At 48.5% G+C, this 22659-nt stretch overlaps 1 protein-coding gene across 3 annotated transcripts in view; it reads left to right on the plus strand.

Moving 5' to 3' along the window:
• The window catches only part of PAX5 (paired box 5), a 184509-nt gene that overhangs the window by 23875 nt on the left and 137975 nt on the right, over positions 1–22659 (plus strand). For all 3 annotated transcript variants that reach the window (XM_012463388.3, XM_012463389.3, XM_012463390.3), the window contains 2 exons: positions 3257–3321; positions 7373–7501. In XM_012463388.3, the coding sequence (XP_012318811.1) occupies positions 3257–3321; positions 7373–7501 (194 nt within the window). The remainder of the gene's footprint in view (positions 1–3256; positions 3322–7372; positions 7502–22659) is intronic.

Here is a 22659-nt window from a genome sequence, read left to right on the forward strand (position 1 = left end):
TCTCAGTGGAAGCTGTTGCTCTCTGTTTTTACTTGGTGACTGCTAAAGGCAGATGAGCAAAATCTCTCACCCCTGGGGATGGCTTCAGAAGCTTCCCTTTGACTCTGAGATCCCCCATAAAGGACAGCCCTACTGCAGCCTTAAAACAGAGTGTGAGAATGGCTACCTTCCCTCCCCAGCTTCCAAGGGGACCACTTGTGTTTTATTATTATTTTATTTTTAATTTTTGTGGGTACATAGTATATATATATATATATTTATAAGGTCCATGAGATATTATGGTACAGGTATGCAATGAGTAGGAATCACACCATGGAAAATGGGGTATTCATCCCCTTAAACATTTATCCTTTGTCTTACAAACAACCCAATTACACTCTTTAGTTATTTTTAAATGCATAGTTAAATTATTGCTAACTATAGTCCCCTCATTGTGCTATCAAATACTAGGTCTTACTCAGTCATTCTAATTTTTTTTGTACTCATTGAGCATCTTCACCACCCCCCACCCACTCTCACCTTGTGCTTTTTAAAGCAAATGTGAAAAATATGAACATTTTAGGATTGAAGCTAGTCATTAATCTTTATGAAGACACCACTGAAAATAACATCTTAAATTTGTGGAGCACCTACTATGTAGCAGCCACTGTTTTAAGTAGTTAATTAATTTAATCCTAATAGTAACCCTACAAGATAGGAATGATTCTTAGTTCCATTTGCAGATGAAGAGACTGAGGCATAGAGAGGTTAAGTAATTTACCCAAGGTCATGTAGCTGGCAAGTTGCAAGACGGATGGGATTCAAACTCTAGTAGTCTAGTTCCAGAGCCTGCACATGGTGCTGCTGCCTCTTAATGATTTATAACAATCGGCAATGCTTTCTCAGTGATAGTTACAACTATTTTAAAAGAAAATGAGGAAAACATAATTTTCTTTGCTTTGCTTACGCACAAATTTAATGGCCAGATAATGATTTGAAAAGTAAGGATTTTAAGCTGAACTACAGTGATTTTCTTGCCATATATTTATATATAACTATATTTATGTCTGTTATATCCATATGTTGACATATCCAGAAATATCTCTGTAGACACATATACACAGAGAAGGTGACATACACAAAAATATAAACATTAGATCAGATGCCAGCTTAATTCCAGGTAACCAAAAAGACTATCTCACTCTCAGATCTTTGTCCAATATGCTTTGAGTTTGCTTAGTGAAAATAAGTGGATTGAATGTTAGGGAAAACAAACAATCTGAACGTATTTGAGGGAACACTTAAGCTGACTGATTAGAAAAGGGCAAGAGGCCCCTTGCTGAGATCAAGTAGCCAGGCTCTAGACGGCCTGTGTGTCTGGTGAGACTGTAGGGTGAACAGAAAAGTCCCTTCAGGCTATCAGCTGAGGACATGGAGTGCCCTTGGTGCCCAGCACCAAGCTGTAAGATCAGAGAAGGCAGAAGCTACAGCTCATTAGATTTAAGGGGAGTCACTCACCTGCTACTTCTGTCTTTCATTTGTATAAGCTGGAGACCCAGTGCAGCCTCAGAATGAACTTTCAGATATTAATGCTCTGGAATGTGAAAAAGCTTCTCGTAGAATGCTTAAGAGTAGGATGCAAAACTGTATACATGGAGGCTGGGCATGGTGGCTCACGCCTGTAATCCCAGCACTTTGGGAGGTCAAGGCAGGCAGACCACTTGAGGTCAGGAGTTCAAGACCAGCCTAGCTAACATGGTGAAACCCCGTCTCTACTAAATATACAAAAATTAGCTGGCCATGGTGGCGTGTGCCTGTAATCCCAGATACTCGGGAAGCTAAGGCAGGAGAATCACTTGAACCCGGGAGGCGAAGATTGCAGTGAGCTGAAATCACATCACGGCACCCCAGACTGGGCAACAGAGACTCCATCTCAAAACAACAACAACAAAAATAAAAACTGTATACATGGTATAATCCTGACTTTGTTCAGAGAAAAATGGATATTTCTAAGTATGCACAGGAATGTTAGTATAAAGGAAATACACCAAAATATGGTTTTTAGATGTCTTCTTTATACTTTCCCATGCTGTCCACAGAGTCTACAATGAATGCATATTACTTTTATAATGAGGAAAAACTCTAATAAATGTCCTTTCAAAAGGTAATAGTTTGACACTGGAATATAACTTTTCCAAAGAAGCTGGACATTTTATTGTGACCCACTCTTCTCCCAAATACCAAGGAAGGCACTTTCTGGTAGATCCCGAGGAGCTTTTGGCACCGCCCTGTTCTGCTGCTCTCAGATGCTCTGGGCTTGTGGTCTCGCGCACGCGTTGTCTACAAACTCCCCAGAGCCTAAGGTTCTGGAGAAGGACTCGGAGCGGCCAGGTGGCCAAGGGAAGGCAGTACTGCTATTATCTCTTTTGAGTATGGGGCTTTTCCATAAGATCTTTTTCTCTTCCGAAAATGATTTGATTACTTAAAATAAGCAAATAGTGGTCTATTCCAACTCCATCATTGTATTGAGGTCCACAGTGGAATGGACTTGGTCAAGGTCACGGTGGAGTTTCTATTAGAATATGAACAAGGTCTCTGAAAAGACAGGCCAAGATACCCCTGGCTCTAGCCCTGTGGATCCTTTCTGTGAGGTTTGGTGCAAGGTAGGCTTCCTTTTAGCATAGCCAAACCAGATGTCTCCTGGCAGCACTTTGACTCTCCCTAGTATCAGAACAACACATACATCCCCTCCCTTGGCAACTTCCTAGGGGAAGGGGTGTTATCCCTCCTTGTATATTCTCTAGGGCAGAGAAACCAGCATGTGAGCACTGCCAGAGGACAGAGGGGTTACCTGGTTCAGTTCCTTCATTCGACAGATGGGAGGCTGAGGTCTAGGGAAAGGAAGGACTCCCTAAAGTCACTCAATGAGTCTCTTATGGAGCTAGAGCTATACCCAAGAAAGGGATGCCTACTCGTAATGTTAACACATCAACCTCTTTCTTCAGAAGAGGCACTTGAATCCCAGAGAGGGGGTTCAAATTACATTAAGACACCCAGGGAAATAGAAGCAAAGTTGGGACTAGTCCATAAATCTTCCACCCTCCTGATTCCCAGCCTGGGTTTATAATCTCCCTCCACCTCTGCCCCTCTTCCTCAGCTCCATCCATGGCCCAGCTTGGGTATGAGTTTTCTGGTTTCTGGTTGTCTGTGCATAGCTGGTTGAGGTCTCTTCTCCTTCCTGATGGTAAATAGTCATTTTTTTTTCAACTGCCCACAGGATCATCCGGACAAAAGTGCAGCAGCCACCCAACCAACCAGTCCCAGCTTCCAGTCACAGCATAGGTAAGAAGAACTTTTTAAAAAAATTTAAAAATCTAATGGGCTCCAAATATTCTAAAGAACTTTTAATCATTCTTATGGACAGATAATTCTGCATAAAACACTTCAGCACACGTACTAATGCGCCTTCTTTGTCATTCTCCAAGGGCTGAACCTGGTAAATGAATTTTATAAATACTGCTAAAAGGTTTTGAATTTTACTGATTATTATGATAAATAGCTTTCACCATGAGACAGAAAATTGAAATCTAAGCCAAAAAAAAAAAATCCACTAATGGGGGTCTATAGAATGTCAGATAATTAAAGTAATAAATCAAGAAAGGGATACTTATTCATAACATTTTCTGCATCATTAGTCAGTAAGTAGTTTTGAATGTGTTTTTTTCTTCTATCAACCAGCCCTTCTACAATTCTTTGTGCACTTGCAGTCTTGAGTGAAGATGTGGCAAAAGTTCTCAAACTTACTTTCTCTCTCTCTTGCTTCGATCTCACGTACTCTGAACTGTCAAGGGCTGCCAGTGGGGTTTCCGGCACTCGCAGGTGAAGTCTGAGGGTGGCCGTGACCCGAAAGCGTGGGAGTCCTACTTCCTAGTTCTTGAGAGTTCAGAAATGTCCTTTCTCTTCCCTTCAAAGATTGTGAAAGGACACTGTCTATTTAAGATGTATTATTTCTCCACTTGGGATACAGGAAACACCTCTGGTTAGCTGGGGGGAAGGTTATTCTGCTATAAGAAAGTGGGCAATGATTCAGAAAGTCTCTTGACACTTCTGGTTGCCACAGTCAATCCTGCAGAATCACACCTCAGATTGTGTAACATTTCCACACTTTGTTACTCCTTCTTTAAATGAGAACTTGAACTCACACAGTGATGGGGACCGGGCAGAGGCCTGGCCTCTAGTTCCAACTCTGTCATTAACTCACCCAGTAAAATGCGAAAGTCTTCTCACCTCCCTGAGTCTCCGGTTCCTCATTTGTGGATGGAGGGGCACTAACCAGGTGTTCTCTGAGGACTCTGCTCCTCTATGGTTGACTCTTTGGATAAAGGTAAGACAGATTTCCTCCCTGCCAGGAAATCATTCCTTATTTAGTAATCCCTTCAGAAAGTGTCTGTTAGGTCCCTGCTGTGCAGACCTTAGCGTCAGAGGCCAAGCCCACAAGAAAGGGAAGACACGATCCCCATTCTCAAGGGCTTCTAGGTCTAAAGGGGGAACATAATGAAGAGAAGTTTGCAAAACAGAGATGAAGCTCAAGAAGAAGGGATGGGTGCTGTGGGGGCAGAAGGGAAGGAACCACCAGCTCTGCTGGGCTAGGATGAAGAGGGTAAAGGAAGGCTTCCTGGGGGAATGTTTGTGGCTGAGATTTCACTTGTAGTTGACCAACTATTTCAGGTCACATAGCACCGAAAATCAAACTAGGTGTAACTGCTAATATTCTTTCAATTGGTTTAGAGGGATAATTCTATTGTAGGTCAGCAGAATGCTTTGTTTTGTCCCAGAAATTTTTAAATTAAAACTACATCTCACATACATATAGCCTCTTAGAGTTCACAAACTTATCGAGGCGTGAGGAAACTGAAACTTAGAGAGATGAAATAACTAGACCCAGGAAGTGGTGGAGCCAGAAGTGGAATCTGGGTCTTTTGAGCCTAGAGCAATCACAAAACACCAAAACACATGTCATGGGCTCTGTCAGCAACATGGTGAGCCTTGGTTATACATGGTGGTTGTTGTTTAAAGTACCAAGTGACCTGGGATCTTCTTTCTTCCTCTGTTTTTTACACGTTAATACAGAAAAGGTTATGGGATTTGCATAAATCTATTTTAAGGAGCTTCTTCTGGTGAAGAAAAAGAGAAGTTAACGATTTCTGCTTCTGTGTCTCTTAAGGAAGACGTAAGATCAAACCGAGATGTGAGAAGAAAGGCATGGTTCCCTTTGGGTTTGTAGGAGCCAGGAGCTGGATCTGCTCCAAAGGGAAGCCATGAAGGGCTTCTCAGGCAGTCGCCACCATTTCTAGTAATTTGCTACACTTAAGAGTCAAAGGTGGCTCCACCTGCCTCCAGCTGGTTATAGCCCAAGGAAGTGTGTCTGAGATTGGTCTGTAGGTTTTAATGAACCAAGAAAGAATTCCCACAGCCCTCAGTGGCAATTCAGCTGTACGGCTGGAGAGGCCCCTGCTGATGGACTGGTCTTTCCCTAGGATTCTGGGACCAGAAGTTAATGTGAAACTTGCACAAAAGTTGCACAACCCCCGCATCCAACCAATTCTTATTCTTAGGAACTTTGAGACCTGGTCTCAGTCATAATAAGTCACCAACCACTGCCCCTGTTTCTGGGCAGAAGAAATCTAGACTTTAAGTAAGTAAACCCAAGGCTGAGTTCTGGCATTGCTGTTTATTGGCTAGATGACTTTGAATCACTTTCCCTGTGGACCCTTAGTTTCCTCATTTGATAAATGGGGATAAGTAATAGCACTCTGGGCTGTTGCAATCATAGCACCGCGTTCATGTGAAGTAAAGTATATTATTGCTCTTCATTATTTATTAGTGAGAAGCAGATTAGTTATAGGGGTTAAGGCTTTAGTCTCTGGGTTCAAATCACCAGTCTCCCTCTTTATTTATTTATTTAAGGTGGAGTTTTAATTTTATTTTATTTTGTTTTTTTTTAAATTATTTTATTTATTATTACTATTATTTTGCTTTTTTTAAGATGGAGTTTCACTCTTGTTGCCCAGGCTGGAGTGCAATGGTGGGATCACAGCTCACTGCAACCTCTGCCTCCTGGGTTCAAGTGATACTCCTGCCTCAGCCTCCTGAGTAGCTGGGATTACAGGTATGCACCACCACACCCGGCTAATTTTGTACTTTTAGTAGAGATGGGGTTTCTCCAATTTGGTCAGGCTGGTCTTGAACTCCCAACCTCAAGTGATCCATCCGCCTTGGCCTCCAAAAGTGCTGGGATTACAGGCATCAGCCACGGTACCCAGCCTTTTTAATTTTTATTTTTCGAGACAGAGTCTTGCTCTGTTGCCCAGGCTGGAGTGCAGTGGCACAATCATAGCTCACTGCAACCTTGACCTCCTGGGCTCAAGTGATCCTCCTGCCTTAGCCTCTTGAGTAGCTGGGACTGTAGGCTTGTGTTACCACATCTGGCTAATTTTTAAAAAGTTTTTGGTAGGTCTTACTATGTTGGCCAGGCTGGTCTTGAACTCCTGAGCTCAAGTGATCCTCCCACCTCTGCCTTCCAGAGTGCTGGAATTACAGGCATGAGCCCCAGCCCAGGCACTCTACCTCTTATTAACTGTATGATCCTGGGTGAGCCATTCATCTTTGGGTTCCCCTTCCCTTTCTTTTCCAACAGGATCATCACAATTACCTAGCTTCTAAGATTGTTCTCAGAATTAAATGATATAATGCCTCAATGCTGGCACAGAGTAAGTTCTCAGAAAATGTTAGTTATCGTTATTGTCATAATTAATACGAAAAATCAAATCCCAGGAAACTGGAAGAAGAAAAGACAGCGAGAAACTGTGAAAAGAAGGTGCACTCTGCGGTTTGGAGTTTGTTAGTTGTGCATGTGAGTTTGTGCTCAGGTAGTTGTGTTTGCACTCACGGCTGGGTGTGCAGGCAGGTAGTGAAATGCCTAATGAGTAGTTCAGGTTTTTTTGTTTGTTTGTTTGTTTGTTTGTTTTAGCACTGGCCGTTGGTCGGCCCCGGCTCGCCTCTTTCTCCTCTCCATCCCCTGCTACCTGCCAAGGTTAGGCTGGGATTTGAGCGAGCGCCCTTCCTGTCCCCATGTTCCTTTCTGCTAGGGTCAGTCCTCAGTGCTCACCGGTCTCTTACTCCCCACAGCCCAGAGAACCGGGGCAAACTGCCCACCCGAGGCCCGCGCTCGTGGCCCAGGTGTGGCCGCCTCTGTAGGGCGAGGCTCCTCGGCGCCCACCCCCCGCCCCCCGCACTCGCTCACTCCCAGCCGCCTCCAGCTCCGCGTGCCGTGTTAGCCGGCCCGCCGCCCTCGGCTCTCTGCAGTCCTGACCACCCGTCTTTCTCCGCGCAGTGTCCACGGGCTCCGTGACGCAGGTGTCCTCGGTGAGCACGGACTCGGCCGGCTCGTCGTACTCCATCAGCGGCATCCTGGGCATCACGTCCCCCAGCGCCGACACCAACAAGCGCAAGAGAGACGAAGGTAAGAGACGCCCACGCAGCCCCATCGGGAATGCGCCCCACGGGGTCAGTTTTCGGCGCTCGGTCAGTCGCGGGTGGCTGCAGAGGTGTCTGCGAGCACCTCCCTTACCTGCAGAGGAGAGAGTCCCCAAGCCCGCACGCTGTCCCTTTCGTGAACACTTGAAGGAGCTGAGCCCTCCCTCCGCCAGATAGACAGCAGCAGGGTGGGACTGTGGCATTCTTGCTGGTGTTCGCCGTAGTCACCCCTTGGGTAGAAGAAGCGGGCCTGGCACAGCCCTTGCGGCCTGAGCTTTGGCCTTTAAGAAGACCCTGTGTGTGTGCAGATAATGCGGCCCGAGGGCAGGGTGTGCTGGGCTCCACACCCAAGTCCCCTTTGTGGAGGAGCTTTGGACCAGAGAGAGGGGGCTGGGCAAAGCCCGGACAGGGGCACACTTGGGGAGGGTGGAGGGGTGGGTTCTCTGAAAGGCCTGCACACGCCTCAGCAGAGAAGGCTTTCAGCCCTGGTGGTGGTGTTGGGGGGCGGTGTGGAGGAAATTAATAATCATCTCATCCTTGCCCTTGGGTCTGGAAGGAAGGAGTGCGGGGGTGTTGGGGGGGATTACAAAGATGACAATCTTCCCTTTTGGTTTTTCTCAGCCCCTCCACCAGCCGTGTGCTGCCTGGGTCTCCAGAGCTGGCGACCTCCATCCTGGACACCGGGCACCTTAACCGGGGCTCCTTTCCTCTAGATGGGCTGCCAGCACTGGCTGACGTTAATGGGTTTGAGAGAAAAGACCCCCTGGGAGTCTGTAAAACCTTAGTCAGGAAAAGGGAAAAAAAAAAAAAAGCCAGGGCTGTGGTCTAGGGCCTGAGAGCAGCGTGACAGAAATCTTGATTCAATTATTCTGTTCCTCAGCACAATTCCCTTTCTCAGCTCCGTGTAAGGAATGTGTGTTCTCGTGAGCACATGCCTAAGTACTTAAGATCTGTAACTAGAAAATTGAGTCGGCCCAGCTGTGGATTGGCTTGTGGTCTGCTTGTTGCCAGCAGCCTAGAAGCCGAGCCGGTGGCCTCAGTCTGGAACTATGGGGGTGCGTGGGGATGATTCACGGCTTTTGGAACCTTCCTCGCCTCTCCTCCTCCTGCTGCTCCTGAGCAGATGTTAGAAGTCTTTAACTCAGTAGGTTGCGGTGCTGTGTGCTGCAGGAGGCAGTGGGCCTGCCATCGCTGTTGGTTTATGAGGCTGATGGTGTCATCTTTTCTCCCATTGTCACCTGGACTCGCAGCAGATGTGCCTAAGCTGGGGCCTGGCTATATTTGTTCATAGGTGGAAGCACAGATTGTGTGAGGCTCCCCTAGAGGCTGAGGGATCCAGGCGGTGATTTTCGGGGAAAGAAAAAATCTAGTTTAATGTTTACCACCAAACAGATAGTTCTGGCCTGGGGGCATTGTTTTACTTTGTTTTCAGGGTGCTATATTGGCTGGCAGTCTGACCAGCATTCATGGTTTGGGCCCTCAAGCTCCTTTATGAGGTATAGTGTGGTCTGAATGTGGGTGGTGTTGGTCTTGACTGCTCTGTACTACTCAGATCATTCCTGGAGGACTGTGGCCCATTTGGGTATATTGACTTTTAAGAGGGATAGTGACAAATGGGTCTGGGTCCTAAGTGAAGAGGGATCTGATACAGCACCTGGGAACGCCTCAAGGCTCTAGGGATATTTTGGCACAAAGAAGAGCAGAATAAACGAGACTGGATTGCTGCCTTCAAGTGTTTGGAGGGCTGACAAGGAAGGAGGAAGGAATGAGATCTTGTTGCATGGCCTTAACGTGTGCAGCAGATGCAGAGGTGATTTCACCTCAGTTTAAGAAAGAACCAAGTTGCATATATGAGAGTGGCCTAGGGATAAAAGGAGATGCCTTCAGAGGGAATGATGCCCTATCTCTGGGGATATGTGAGCAGAGACTAAGTGACCACTTGTCGGGCTGCCATACAGAGTATCAAGAATCAGATGTGGTATTGGATTATCATTTTTAGTTTTTAAATTACATTTTTTTTCCTTAATAAATGGAGACGGGTTTTTACTCTGTTGCCCAGGCTGGTCTCAAATTCCTGATTCAAGTGATCCACCTGCCTAGGCCTCCCAAAGTGCTGGGATTTCAGGCATGAGCCACTGTTCCCGGTCTGGGTAATCTTTGAACTCTTTCCAGTTCTGATATATATGGAAGAGTCCTGATCCTCAGGAAGATGGGAGGCAGTTCAGTTGGTGGTCTGCGGTGGAAGGGAGAATGACTTGAGGGTCCTGGAAGCTTGATGGAGTGGAAAGAGTGGGGGATGAACCCAAGCAGCAACCAGAGCCTCCTGCTCGCTGCTGCCCACACCGCTGACAGTGTGCACGTTTGATCCCAGGCGTGGGCAGCAATGGCCTGGCTCACACCAGGGAAGTGTCTGTGGGGGTATTGCATAAGTGCCTCCTGATCTTTCCCATCCTCTCTCTGTATCTCTCTGGGTCCTTGCAGAAGCTCTAGTGGGAGGTAAAGACACAGAGACTGTCACTTCCATGTTACTAGGGGAGGTGATGGAGGCTCCACAGTCATACAGTTGGCATGGACTGGGGAATTGGAGGAACTGCAGTGCCTCTAGGGCCTCAGTTCTCTGGGATTTTCCAGCTACCTGGTGCCCCTTAGTGCTTCTGGAGAGGCCCTTTGGAGGCGGAGCAGCCTGGGACTGGGCAGAGCCTGGGGCCAGTGTGGGAAAGAGTTTCAAACAGAAGGGCATGATTAGCAGGTTGGATGCTGCAGAGAGAGAAGTGAGACCTGAAGGCCAGAGGTTGAGGGAGAGCAGAGAAAGTAAGAACCAGCCACTGGGGAAACAGGGACATTGCAGGCACACTGGCTGGTCGGCCCACGGAGGCTGCAAACCATGGATTTGTGAGGATGCTGGCCTCCGGGGTGGTACCATCAGCAGCCTGAGAGAAGATCATGGGGTGAGAGAGGTGTTGGAGAGCTAAGAGGAAGACAGCTGAGGGTCCTTGCCCATTTTTCAGATGAAGTGACTGAGGCTTTGCAAGGTAGAGTTGCTTACTCTGCTGCCTGGTTCATAGTCATCCCCAGCTTGGACTTGAGTTTTGCCCTGAGGGCATTTCCTGGGGCTACCCTCCTGCCCAGATCTCGGCAAAGGTGAGCAGGTGATAGGATCCAAACACAGAGGGTGAGCTGGGGAGCCAGACTGGCAAGCTCAAAGCCCTCTGGTGAGCACAGCAGTGGGTGAAGTGACACCAGGGGAAAGGGTAAGGCAGAGAGGGCCAGTTTTGACCAAAAGGATCTGGGAGGGCTCCTTATAGGAGGTGGCTGGGTAGAGGGAGGAGAGGACATTCCAATCAAAGGCAAGAGAGACTGTCCCAAGTCTGGGACTCTGGTGAGCCTGTGCAGGGAGAGGACCCGCGTGGCAGGATTTGGAAAGGGAGAGAGGTAGAGAGATGTGGGTGGCTTAGATGTTGACCGAGGCTTCTGAACATTTAGTCTAGAAGCATTAGGGAGATGGTTTTGAGCTGTGTGTCTTAGATACTCAAGAAACATTTACTGTGCTGAGTGTTTCAGATATAAAGGCAACATGAAAGTGACTAGCCCTGCACTACCCAACAGAAGTAGAACACAAGCCACATGTGTAATTTTAAATGATCTAGTAACCACATTAAAAAGTATAAAATGAAACAAGTGGAACTAATTTTAATAACATATTCTATTGAATCCAGTATACCCAAAATATCATCATTTCAACATATCATCAATATAAAAAATTTGATGCTAGGTTTTCTCTTATTTTTGGTGCCAAGTCTTTGAAACCAGATGTGTATTTTTCATGTACAGTACATCTCAATCTGGATGCTAAACGTTTGGCAGTTAAAGTTAGATGTAGTCCTATCACAACAATAAAGTTGTATTTGGTGGGAAAAATATTTTACACTGCTTCTATTTTAAAATTTAAATTAAAATCAAATGAAATAAAGAAATTAGTTCCTGGATTGTACTGGCCACATTTCAAGTGTGCAGTGGCTACATAGGACTAGTGGCTGCTGTGTTGGACAACACGGCTCTAATACAAATGCTTGGCACACAGTAGGTGCTCAATAAGTGCTCTTTGGTAGGGTGGATCAGTCACATTCCTTTAGAGGGTTCACAATTAGTAACCAGGGTAAATGGAGGGACCTCTAGTCTCCTCAGTCAAGGGTGCTTCTGTCTGGTATTTTGGGCTTCCATAGAAAGCTCTGAGTAGAGTTCTGTAGCAAAGACAAACAAACAAACTAGAATATTGTTAGACCAGTGGATTGGCAAGGGCCCTTTCAGTCTAGAAATTCTAGGGTTCTAATGTCTGCCTCTAAGACCAGACGTGGGGATACGGCCACTATGTCCAAGTCTTGGATGAACTGTTCTACAGCAACAGGTGAGCTCTCTGTGGCCTCTGGAGGCAGAGCTGGGGCTGGTTAAAGGAAGCTACAGGAGGCAGATTACGGCTTGAGTGCCACATACGGCTTTCAGAAGCAGCCAGACTGGGCCAAGAATGGAAGCATTATCTTAGAAAGGTAGTGAGCTCTCCATCATCAAAGGTGTGAGCAGGGCTGGACGAATGAGGAGCAGAAGAATCAAGAAGGACATTCCGCTTCAGACTTTGTGACTTTTGAGGCAGGCTGCTCCTGTCTGGGTGGCCGGTGCCTCTGTGCCTGTACTGTGTCTGCACGTGCTTATATCCCCTATCTTTCCCCTCTGCTGCCTGACTCTGAGGCTGCCACTCATGTGGACTGGACAGGGCAGAGGCCACAAATCATTTCTATCCCTGGCCAGCCTCTCGGCATAGCCCTGGTCCACAGGGATGCCCACGAGGCCTGTGGATGGCTCCGAGGGTCAGGCTGGGGTGCTGCCCTGTTATGAGATGTAGCTTTGTCTCTTGGTTGGTCAGAACTGAGAGCTTTCGTGAAGGAAGCTGTGGCATGGCTCAGGAATCCTGCTGGGTGAGGGGGATAGAGGCTGAGTCGGCACCTCCCTCTCCGGAAGGCCCAGAGGAGGTGGTGGCAGGGAGAGTCTTGGCAAAGCAGGCAGGGCTGTGAATAGGAGCCATGGGTGAAAGGGCAGCCTCAGACCCTCGGTTCCTTCCTGGGCCTTTGATCTCTGGCGAGACCTCCTTCCGCTGCTCTCCCCACTTATGTCCCCTCCCTGTCCCCCTCACAATAACCCACAGGGCCCTGAGTTTGAAAGGCCCTGAACACACTGAGGTCAGCGGAGTGAGAATCCCTTTCACCAGCTCAGAAAGCTGACCGGTCCAGCACCAGGGTGGACTGTGGGGACCAGAGGTTTCTTTTTGGGCCATAGAGATATGTTGCAAGTGAGTTTCCAGCCTTCCGGGCTCTGGACTGCCTTCTGAGGAGGGCACGGGAAGGGCAGCCAGGGTCCAGAGGGGGCCTGTCCTTTCCAGAAGATGCCAAGTCCGATGAGACCCTCATCGGGAGGTTTGTTGGGGGGCATTTAGCCAGGGGCTCCCATTATGACTTCCTTTTGGGAGATGCCTGTCCCCTCTCTGTTTTTGTGTCACTCCTCGTGTCTTTGGGGTGCATCTCATTCTGTGTTATTTGGCTTTATTTCTTGTTTATTGAGCCTTCCTCTGTGTCTTTTTCTGGCTCCTGGGCTAGATCTCACCAGCTTTCTTTTTCGTATATATTGTCTATCTCACACATACACACTTTCTCATCTACTCTCTCTCTCCCTCTCCTTCTTTCTCTCTCTTACTCGTTCACTCATTCAATTCCCTTCTGTCTCCTTGTATTCTTGCTTGTTATCTCTCTCTCCCCAGATCCCTCTTCCTCTGTCTCTTTCAGGCTGAATGCCCCCTCAGCCCTGCCCAGCAGACCTCCCCGGGAGCTCTGGCTAGAGGGAAGGGCTTTCAGAAGATCATAGACTGTGCTGGGCCCTTGGGCCCCTCTGACGTGGGCAGGCCCTGGTCTTTTCTCTCCTAGGACCCTTTTCTTTCCCTGGATGTGTAGATGCCGTCTGCCACTTCCGGATCAGGACAGAAAACGGAAGCAGGAAGTGGGGAGAGCCTTCTCCGAGCTCCCAGAAGGGATGGGTGTGTGGGAAAGCTCAGGATTCCTGAGTCAGGAGTTATAGGCAGTCCCTGTGGGGTTGAGATTCCTGGAGAGCCCCAAGCAAGGTGATGAGTCAAGGGCACAGGCTCATGGCCAGGGATGAAACGGTTTGAGGACTTCTTGTAGCAAGTTACTTCATCTCTCTGCACCTCCATTTTGTTATCTGGCAAATAGGGTTGATGCAAGCCTTGTGGGTTACTGTGAGGATAAAAAGAAGTGACAGCTGCCAAGGGCGTGGCCCCAGGGCCTGGTCATAGTAAGCGCTGAATAGATGGTCACTGAGAGGCCTGTGTATGAGGACGCGAGGCCCTCCTGGCAGAGGGCAGCAGGCTTCAGGCACCGTCCTGTTGGCAGCTGGAACTGGCTGGTTCGCCCACCACCGGCTTCCTGTTTGTTGCCGTTTATTCCGTGGCACTGAAGAAGCTGAGCGCCTGCAGCTGGGAGCCCGGGGCGTCCAGGCTGAACAACAGTGCCCCCAGGTGTTGGCTGCAAAACGAAGGGCCACTCACTTTTCTTCTCTTCCTCTGACTTCAGGACGGAGTCTCCCAGCCTGCTTCAAGGCAGAAGAGGAGGGTCAGGCCCCAGTTTTCCATGAAGAGAAGCACAGGGAGCACAGAGGGGTGGAGGCCTCCAGGGCAGGGGCAGAGGGCAGCAGCGGGCCTGGCAGGGCTGGACCTCGAATGGGTTGTTGGGGCCACCAGCCTGGACCTTGAGACTCTCCTGTGGGAGCTGGAAGGGGCTTGGAGAGCATCTGAGACGTCCCGTGTCATTCACATGGGAAAACAGGCTTGGGGAAGAGAGGGGGTCTGCCAATCACACAGTAAAACCCAGAAAACCTAGAGGGAGACGATGGCTCCATGGAAAATCCTTGGCATCTGCTGCCTTTTGAGGTGACACATTCAGTCCTCCTCTCCCTTCTTCCCTCCATTCTCACAGGACCGTCTGCTGTCCTCACTGTCGACACCCGGGCCCATCAGTCTTATCTCCCCACGGGGTGCTGCCCACACGTCCCCCTGCGCTGACCTCGGCTCTTGAGAGAACCCCTGCCCTTCCCTCGTGGTCCTCCCATTCCTCTTGCTCATTCCTCCCGTGCTTCCAGTCCCCGTGTGTTGGTTCAGCCTCCTGTCTCCAGGTCACTGCTCACACAGGACCTGCCACCTGGAATGCTGTCCTTGAAGCTGGACCTGGCTTTCCGGAACCAGCCCACTCCCCTGTGGGGTTTTCCGTGTTGGTTCATTGGTCCTTCACCACTGGCTGAGGCCCAAGGATTCTTTACGGGTCAGTGTGGGGTATGGGTGGCCAGACAGGCTCTGCATCCCCTTTTCCCAGAGTGGCTTTGGGGGCAGGAAGGAGGTTACCACCATTTTATCTTGGTGTCTTCTGGGGCTTTCCTAGGGTAGGTCCCCTCCCTGGCCCTCCATGAGGTGTCCCCTGGATGTTCCCTCATGTAGAGGGATGGGGCATTCCCTGAGTTCTCTTTTTGTCCAGGCGAGGGTCAGGACCAAGGTTCCACTGCAGTGTGGTGGTGGTGGGGGCATCACGTAGAACCCAGGGGGCAATTGTCAGCCTGGCAGCCGTGCTTCCCTTGACTTGCCCTCTATTTGTGATGATTTTGAATTAGTTACCAACCTTGCAAAATCAGGAAATTTCATGTATGGATGGATGCCTGGCTTCTTTTGGGAAGAAAAATCAGATCTGGCCACCCCGGGCAGCCTTCCCATAAGGAGACAGTCATCTGGGGCTGCGGGGCCTGAGTGCTCACGGCACCCCACTCAACTTGCTCTCAGCACTCGTGCTCTGTTTTTCTTGGCCTGAAAGTCTTTGAGCTTCTGGAGTCCTAGCATGAGCACTAAAGAAACCAGTTTGGCTCAGTCTGCCTGCAGCAGCGGAAGCTAACAGGAGGCAGGTCCTGGAATCAGCCGGTGGGGCTGAGTGTGCGTGTGTGTGTATGTGTGTGGTCAGGGAAGTGGGTAGTCGGGCTCACAGGCCAGAGGTGGGTAGGGTGGCAGAGGCAAGAGCGTAGGGCAGGGGCCAAGCAGCCATACTCCTTGGCACGTCATGTACTCCATACCCTACCAGTGGGGTAGTCCAGGCACAGAGGGCACAGGCTTGTCCCAAGGGTATGCAGGGGGCACAGTGGCAGAGATGGTGAGGACCTGGTTTCTATCTCCCTGCCTGGCTGGTCACTCTCCCCTGTCCTGATCTTGTAGCCATGGGCACCTCAGCTGAGACCCAGATAGACAACTGCTGGAGGCCTCTGTGGTAATGCAGAGCATCTGAGGCCAGGTGGCCAATTGGAGGGGCTCCTGGGGCCTTTCCCTAGTGCCCAGGGCCTGTCCCACGGGTGGGGGTTCAGGTTTCAGTTCCTCCCAGCTCCCCAAGTTTCACTTTGATTCAGTGAGCGAGAGCCCGCGTGAGAGCCAACGCCACTGAACCCCCACCCTCTCTGTTTGCACACCTGGTTTGCCCCAGCCCCTCCCCCTCCTCTCACCCCCAGTTCCTTTTCCCATGGGGCAGTGTGCTGGTGTTAAGAGAGCCCTGGGGATAACGGGTGATGGTGGGGTGCTGCCGTGTGGGGATCTCAGTTCAGGGAGTCAGTCTGGGGGCCAGCCAGTACAAGAGTGGTGGGGCGATGGAGGGGGTAGAGTCTCATCTGCAGTGGGCAGTCCCCCGCCAAGGTGGTCTGGAGCTCAAGGTGAAGTGGCCTTGGCTTGCTTCTCTGCATGCCCTGCCGCCCCGTGGGGCAGAAAATCCCGCAGTCCTTTCTCTCTGGCTTGGGAATATGGTTTAATCCCTGGCCGCACAGTCTGTGGTTCAGAGACTTTACAAGGCTTCAAATCCCTGCCCCTGCTGTGTCCCTTCCTTCTGTCCCTTTTTCTGTCTGGGCCTCAGTTTTCCCATCTAAAATAGGATATCAAGGAATTGCTGAGGTTTCTTCTAGCACCAAAATTCTGAGTTTCTCCTGGTTCTGTCCAAGCCCTCTTGGCATTATTTTAGAGCAGCAGTTCTCCAGTGTTTGCTCCTGGGTCCCTTTAAACTCTTAAAAATTATCAAGGACTTCAAGAAGCTTTAGTTTATGAGGGTTAATTAAAATGGATGAAAGTTTAAAATATTCATTAAAAATAACAAGTAACAAACAAGTAACATAAATAATATTTTTGAAATAAGAAAGAACCAAATCTTCCAAACCCTAAATTTAGTATGAGTGGCATTGGCTTACGGTTCCGCAGATCTCTTTAGTGTCTGGCTTAACAGCTGGACTCTCATATCTGCTTCTGTATTCACTCTGTTGTGATGGACGCATCTTATAGCTTCTGAAAACCTCCACTGTAGACTTGTGAAAGAATGAGAGTGAGGAAGACAAATCACACCTTGGCATTAATATGAAAATAACAGGTGAAGCAAACCACAATGGCACATATATACCTATGTAACAACTCTGCATGTTCTGCACACGTATCCCAGAACTTAAAGTAAAATTAAAAAAATATGAAAATAATTCTGCCCTCACAGATCACCTGAAAGCATCTTGCAGACCCCTTCTTCCAACCCCGGCAGGGCTCCCTGGACTATACTTTGAAAATTCCTGCCTCAGGCTGCTGCAAAGTCTGAACTTGCCTACTTATCACTCATATAGATAAGGAGAGCAGTTAAGTGGTTTCAGTTAAGAGAAAGGTGCCATCAGTTGCTTCTCCTGTTCTTAGCTCCTGAAGGCAGGTCTTTGAGCTGAGGAGGAAGTGACAGACACACTGGGCTTTGGAAATCCTCCTCTAGCAGATTGGGATATGTAGTGCTTCTTGCTTCTATCCCAGGTCGAGCTCCCACAGAAAGGCATAGCTACTGAGCCTCCTCTCCTTCCCAGCAGAATGTCGGTAGGGCTTGAGGTCTGATTTCCCTCCAGCAGGCTTCCTTCTGTTCCGGCAGCCGCTACCTCATGCCCCCCGAGAGCCTGGGGAGTGGGTGTTTCAGAACCCTGCCAAGTCTCCCCATCCAGCTCAGCTCTGCACTCTCCTGGAGACCCCATCTGGGGCATATTTTTGATGGGGGAAAAAAAAACCTAGCAATGCTATTGATTGGGAATGAAACAAAATAAAATAAGGAAGTGGATTTGGTATTTATCTTGACTCCTGGCATTTGAGGAAAAGCAGATCTAAAAGGTGGTTGAGAAAGGGGAGATTTTTGTTCTGATTCCACAGGGCTTCTGGGTGTGTTTCTGGAATGTTTCTGGGTGACTCGTGTGTGTGTGTGGAGGGGGGCAAGGTCTGTGTGTGTCTGCATGTGTTTAATTTCACTTTGAAATATCCAGTTTTCATTTTTATTAGTACAAATTAACATTTGTACTAGTTCTTCCTTGGGACATTTTATTCCAGTGATAGAATTAAATGGGGGAGAGGCAGAGCAAGAGAATGTCTTAAGTTATTTGAGAAAAATTGAGCGAGGAAGGATAAAAGGTGCTAGAGAAGGTATGTGTGAGAAATAGATTGCTTGTAGCAAAATTAACTGATCTATGAGAGGAAACAGGCAGAGAGAAAGGCATAGCCTCTTGAGGGACTAAATTGAGGATGAACGTGATGGGGGGGGGTCAGACACTTCCCAGCACCAGCCACCAGGTGGCACCATCGACCCAGGACAGCTTAGTTGCTGTCCAGGGTTAGGGACCAGAGGGGTAGCAGGGCAGTGTGTGCCCGCCATTCGTGAGCTTGGTATGCTTGTAACTGGGTCAGAGGTGGCAGTGCTAATAGGGTGGGCTGACTATTCACTGAAGTCTCACCTCTTTGGCAGCATTCAGTCAGGGAGAGGTGAGCTGGACCATTGCTACTAGGGATTAATCTGATCATTTCTCACCTCCGTGATTCCAAATGTCTTGATATAAACTATTCTGGGAGTGGAGTCCTTGGTTCTACTCTAAGCCTTTACTTGCTGTGTGACCTTGGCTAAGTCACTTCTCTCTGAGCCTTGTTTTCCTTATGTTACAATGTGGAAATTGGAGCAGATGATTTTTGAGGGTCTTTTGGGCTCTGACACTCTGTGGTGTACCAGAGAGCACTAGAGCTGGAGTTAGATTCTAGATCTTTCTCTGTCAGCCATGTGACCTTGGGCAGGTCACTGCTCACATCTATGGAGATTATAGTCACATCTCCCTCATAGATTTATATAAAATAAAAGATTGAAAAAGGCTTTTGAAATCTTTTTGGTGCTTTAGGAAAGGGAGAGTGTTGTGATTTATAATTTTTGCTGGATTTTTTTTTTTTTTTTTTGAGACAAGGTCTGGCTCTACTGCTCAGGTTGAAGTGCAGTGATGCAATCTCAGCCCACTGCAACCTCTGCCTCCTGAGCTCAAGCCACCCTCCCAGCTCAGCCTCTGAGTAGCTGGGACTACAGGCATGCACCACCACACCTGGTTAATTTTTGTATTTTTTGTAGAGACAGGGTTTCACCATGTTGCCCAGGCTGGTCTCAAACTCATGAGCTCAAGCAATCCACCTGCCTTGGCCTCCCAAAGTGCTGGAATTACAGGCATGAGCCACTGCATCCAGCCTTCCTTGGAATTTAAATTAGCCAGAAGCAGGTGTTCTACCATCTTCACTGCTTAGAAAATTTGTGCCTCTATATGTGACCACAGAAAAAGGCCTGTCTTATGGCAGGCGTTTGCTCAACATCACTGCATCTCTGTCCTAAATATCCATTGAATCTGCTCATTTCTCTCCATCCCCATTGCTACTGCTTTGGTCCAAGCACTCTCTCCTCTCGTTTGGACTATTGCTGTAGCCTGCTCGCTGGTCCCCATCTCCAATGTCATTGACTTGTCCAAACAATAGTCTGCCCTCCACATCGCAGCTGAAACATAGTTCTGATCAGTGACTTGCCTGAAGAGTTTTAACCTTCAAATTTGCCCTTTGTTCTCAGAAGCCGTGCAAACTTCTTAACAAGGCTGCCAGGCCCTCTCCACTCTTCTCTTTTCATGCCCGTTCCAGTCATACCAAACCTCTCTCCATTCCTTAAACACCACGGGCTCTGTCCTGTTTGCATTCTAGGAGTTAGACAACCAGGGTTTTAGTGCTGACCCAACAATGACTACTCCTGTGACCTCAGACTACTCTCTGGGCCTCAGTTTCCCAATTGTGCTTGTGATTGGGCTGTTGCATGAATTGAATGAGAATGCATGTAAAGCGCTCAGGATGACCCCATATATAATAAGTGGTCAATAAAGAGTGCCCTTTATTATGCTCTTCCCACTGCTTGAAAAACTGTGTTCCTCCCTCACCCTACCCTTTACCTGGCTGACATCCTAAACTTCAGGGTCTAGCTTGTGTCACTTCCTAAGGGAGGGCTTCTCTGATGCTCCCCTCCAACCCAACTACCATAGCACGCAGAACCTGCCTGTTCATCAAAATATCACATTTGTCACTCACCTGTTTTCCCAGCTAGAAGACTGAGCTCCATGAATGCAGGAACTGTATCTGGAGCAGTCACCAATGTCACCTTAGTGCCCAGCACAGGGCCTGGTTCACAGCAGCAAATATGTACTGAATGGGGGCCATGGATATCACAGAAGCCATAGGCTAATCTGGGGAATGAGTGCAGGCTGCTGAGCAGAACCCAGAGCCTTGCACTTGATACATCCCTGCAGTCCTGCCTGACCCCAGAGCCTCCATCCTCCAGGATCTTGTGACAGCCATTCTAGATAGGGAGGGAGCTCTCTCGTGATCTAAATACACACATGCACACTACACATATACATGCGCACACTACACATATACATGCACACATATGCATGCTGGGGCCTGTGGTCCTCTTTCTGCTTGCCATAGCTAAGCATATGCTCCAGACATGTATAGATCACAGCCCCAAATAGGAACTGCAATTTGAGACAACTATAATGGCTAACATTTATTGAGTGCTGACTATGTGGATTTTAAATTATTAACTCATGTGATACAACCACTGTACCAGGTGGATACTCTTTTTATCCTTTTTACTCTTTTTATCCTCATTTTATAGAGATACAGAGAGAAAATTTCCCAAGGTCACACAGATCCACAATGGCAGTGTTGGGACTAGTACCCAGGCACTTACTAGCCACTGCAGTCTGCCTCTCACAGAGAGTGTCACAGTAGGATGGCATCAGTGCGAGGTCGTGCTCTCCAGTGGAATGTCCTCAGCTCTCTCCAGCATGGGGCTTTGGTGGGCAGTCTGCCTCTCACAGAGAGTGTGACAGTAGAATGGCATCAGTGCGAGGCTGTGTTCTCCAGCGAATGTCCTCAGCTCTCTCCAGCATGGGGCTTTGATTCTACTTGTTCGCAGTTCTGCCTGATCCCCCATCATCCTGTCTGGCTGAGCTCAGGGGGACCTTGGCTCAGAGTGTTTTGTGACTCAGGGGTACGCCATTTCTGAAGCTTTCCTAACACTGCTCTGCACACTTCCCTGTCACACCTGCAAGGTGGTCACCTTCAAGTGCAGTCGGCTGATCACATGTGGGTTTTAAGTCACAGCAGGTGGTGCAGTGGGCGGACTGGGGTTTGAGTCCTGCCTTTCCTTTTACTAGCAGTGTGAGCCTTGACTCACACTGGCTTTAGCTTCTTTGAGCTTTGATTTCCTCACCTGTCAAAAGGGGATAATAATTCCTGCCTTAGAAAATGTTTCCTGTAATATTTTGATTAGCACTGGCACATGGCAAGTTTCAAAAATATCACCTATTATTTTATTATTTTTATTATCAAGGCAAAGTGTTTTTAGCCTGAATCTAGATTCCTCAAAAAGATCTTGTTGAGAATGTTCTAAGTTCCCAGATCTTTTGTTTCCTCTTTCTCTTTCTCTCTCTCTTTTTTTTGAGACAGGGTCTCACTCTGTCACCCAGGCTGGAGTGCAGTGGGTGACACAGCTCACTGCAGACACAGCTCACTGCAGCCTTGGCCTCCTGGGCTCAAGCGATCCTTCCACTTCAGCCTCCTGAGTAGCTGGGACTATAGGCATGCAGCACCATACTCAGCTAATTTTTTTATTTTTTGTCAAGATAAGATATCGCTTTGTTGCCTAGGCTGGTCTTGAACTCTTGGACTCAAGTGATGCTCCTGCCTCAGCCTCCCAATATGCTGGGATTAGAGGGTTTCTCTCTTTTTTAATGGTCATTTTATTCACATTACTAAGTTCCATAATAGGATTGTCCAGGTTAGGGTCAGAAGAAAAGGAAAGAAATACCAACTGGAATTCATGCTGGCAGAATTTAACTCCATGTTTCAGAAACGCACACAATTCAAGTTGTAGATGAGGACAGTGGTCAGAAGTAAGGTGAGCCTGGCACGACACTGGAGAAGCCTGGGTTTCTTGTCCTGACTCGGCCCGGCCTTGCGGTGTGGTCTGAGTCCCGTCCCTGCCCCTCCCGAGCCTCGGTTAGGATGCACTGAGCCTGGACAACCCTTCCAGCTCCTGATCCTTTCTCCTCCCCGCTCCCCGCCGCTCTCCCTCCCTCCTTCTTCATCTTCTCGCTCTTCGTTTCCTTTCTGTCTCAGACACAAACGCTATCCAGCACTTCTGAATAGTACTTTTGTTCCGTGAACATCTCTTTTCTGAAAAGGACGATTGGTCAGGTTTGTATCTTTTAACTGCTGGCACATTTTATCAGTTAAGAACCTGCGTACCTCCCTCTCCGGAGACAACCTTAAGGAGGCAGGCAGGCAGAGAGGCAGAGAGGGGAGCGTTTATGGGAGACAATGGGTGAAAAACAACTGTTTGGGGGCCTAATTTACGGTCTCTCCAGCAAATGCCTTCTTTCCAGCGAGACTCCTTTCCTGCTCTTCCCCATGGCCCCGAGGCTCTTCCAGCAGACTCCAGTTTATGATTCCTTCCTAGCTCCCCAAAGAATGGGGAGAGGGAACGAGCAGAGCCTGTGCCTGAGTCGTCTCATTCAGGCCTTTGAGGTGGGGCTTGGAGCCCTGGGTCGGCACTCCCTCGCTGGTGATCCTAGGCAACCCATGCTGGGCCTCGATTTTCCTACTGGCAACCGAGAGAGCGGGACATCTTCTTCAAATTCTTGTGCAAATTCAGC

Source organism: Aotus nancymaae, unplaced genomic scaffold (genome assembly GCF_030222135.1).
Source record: "Aotus nancymaae isolate 86718 unplaced genomic scaffold, 86718_ANA_hifiasm-v0.15.2.pri h1tg000003l, whole genome shotgun sequence".
In the NCBI taxonomy this organism is placed as follows: Eukaryota; Metazoa; Chordata; class Mammalia; order Primates; family Aotidae; genus Aotus; species Aotus nancymaae.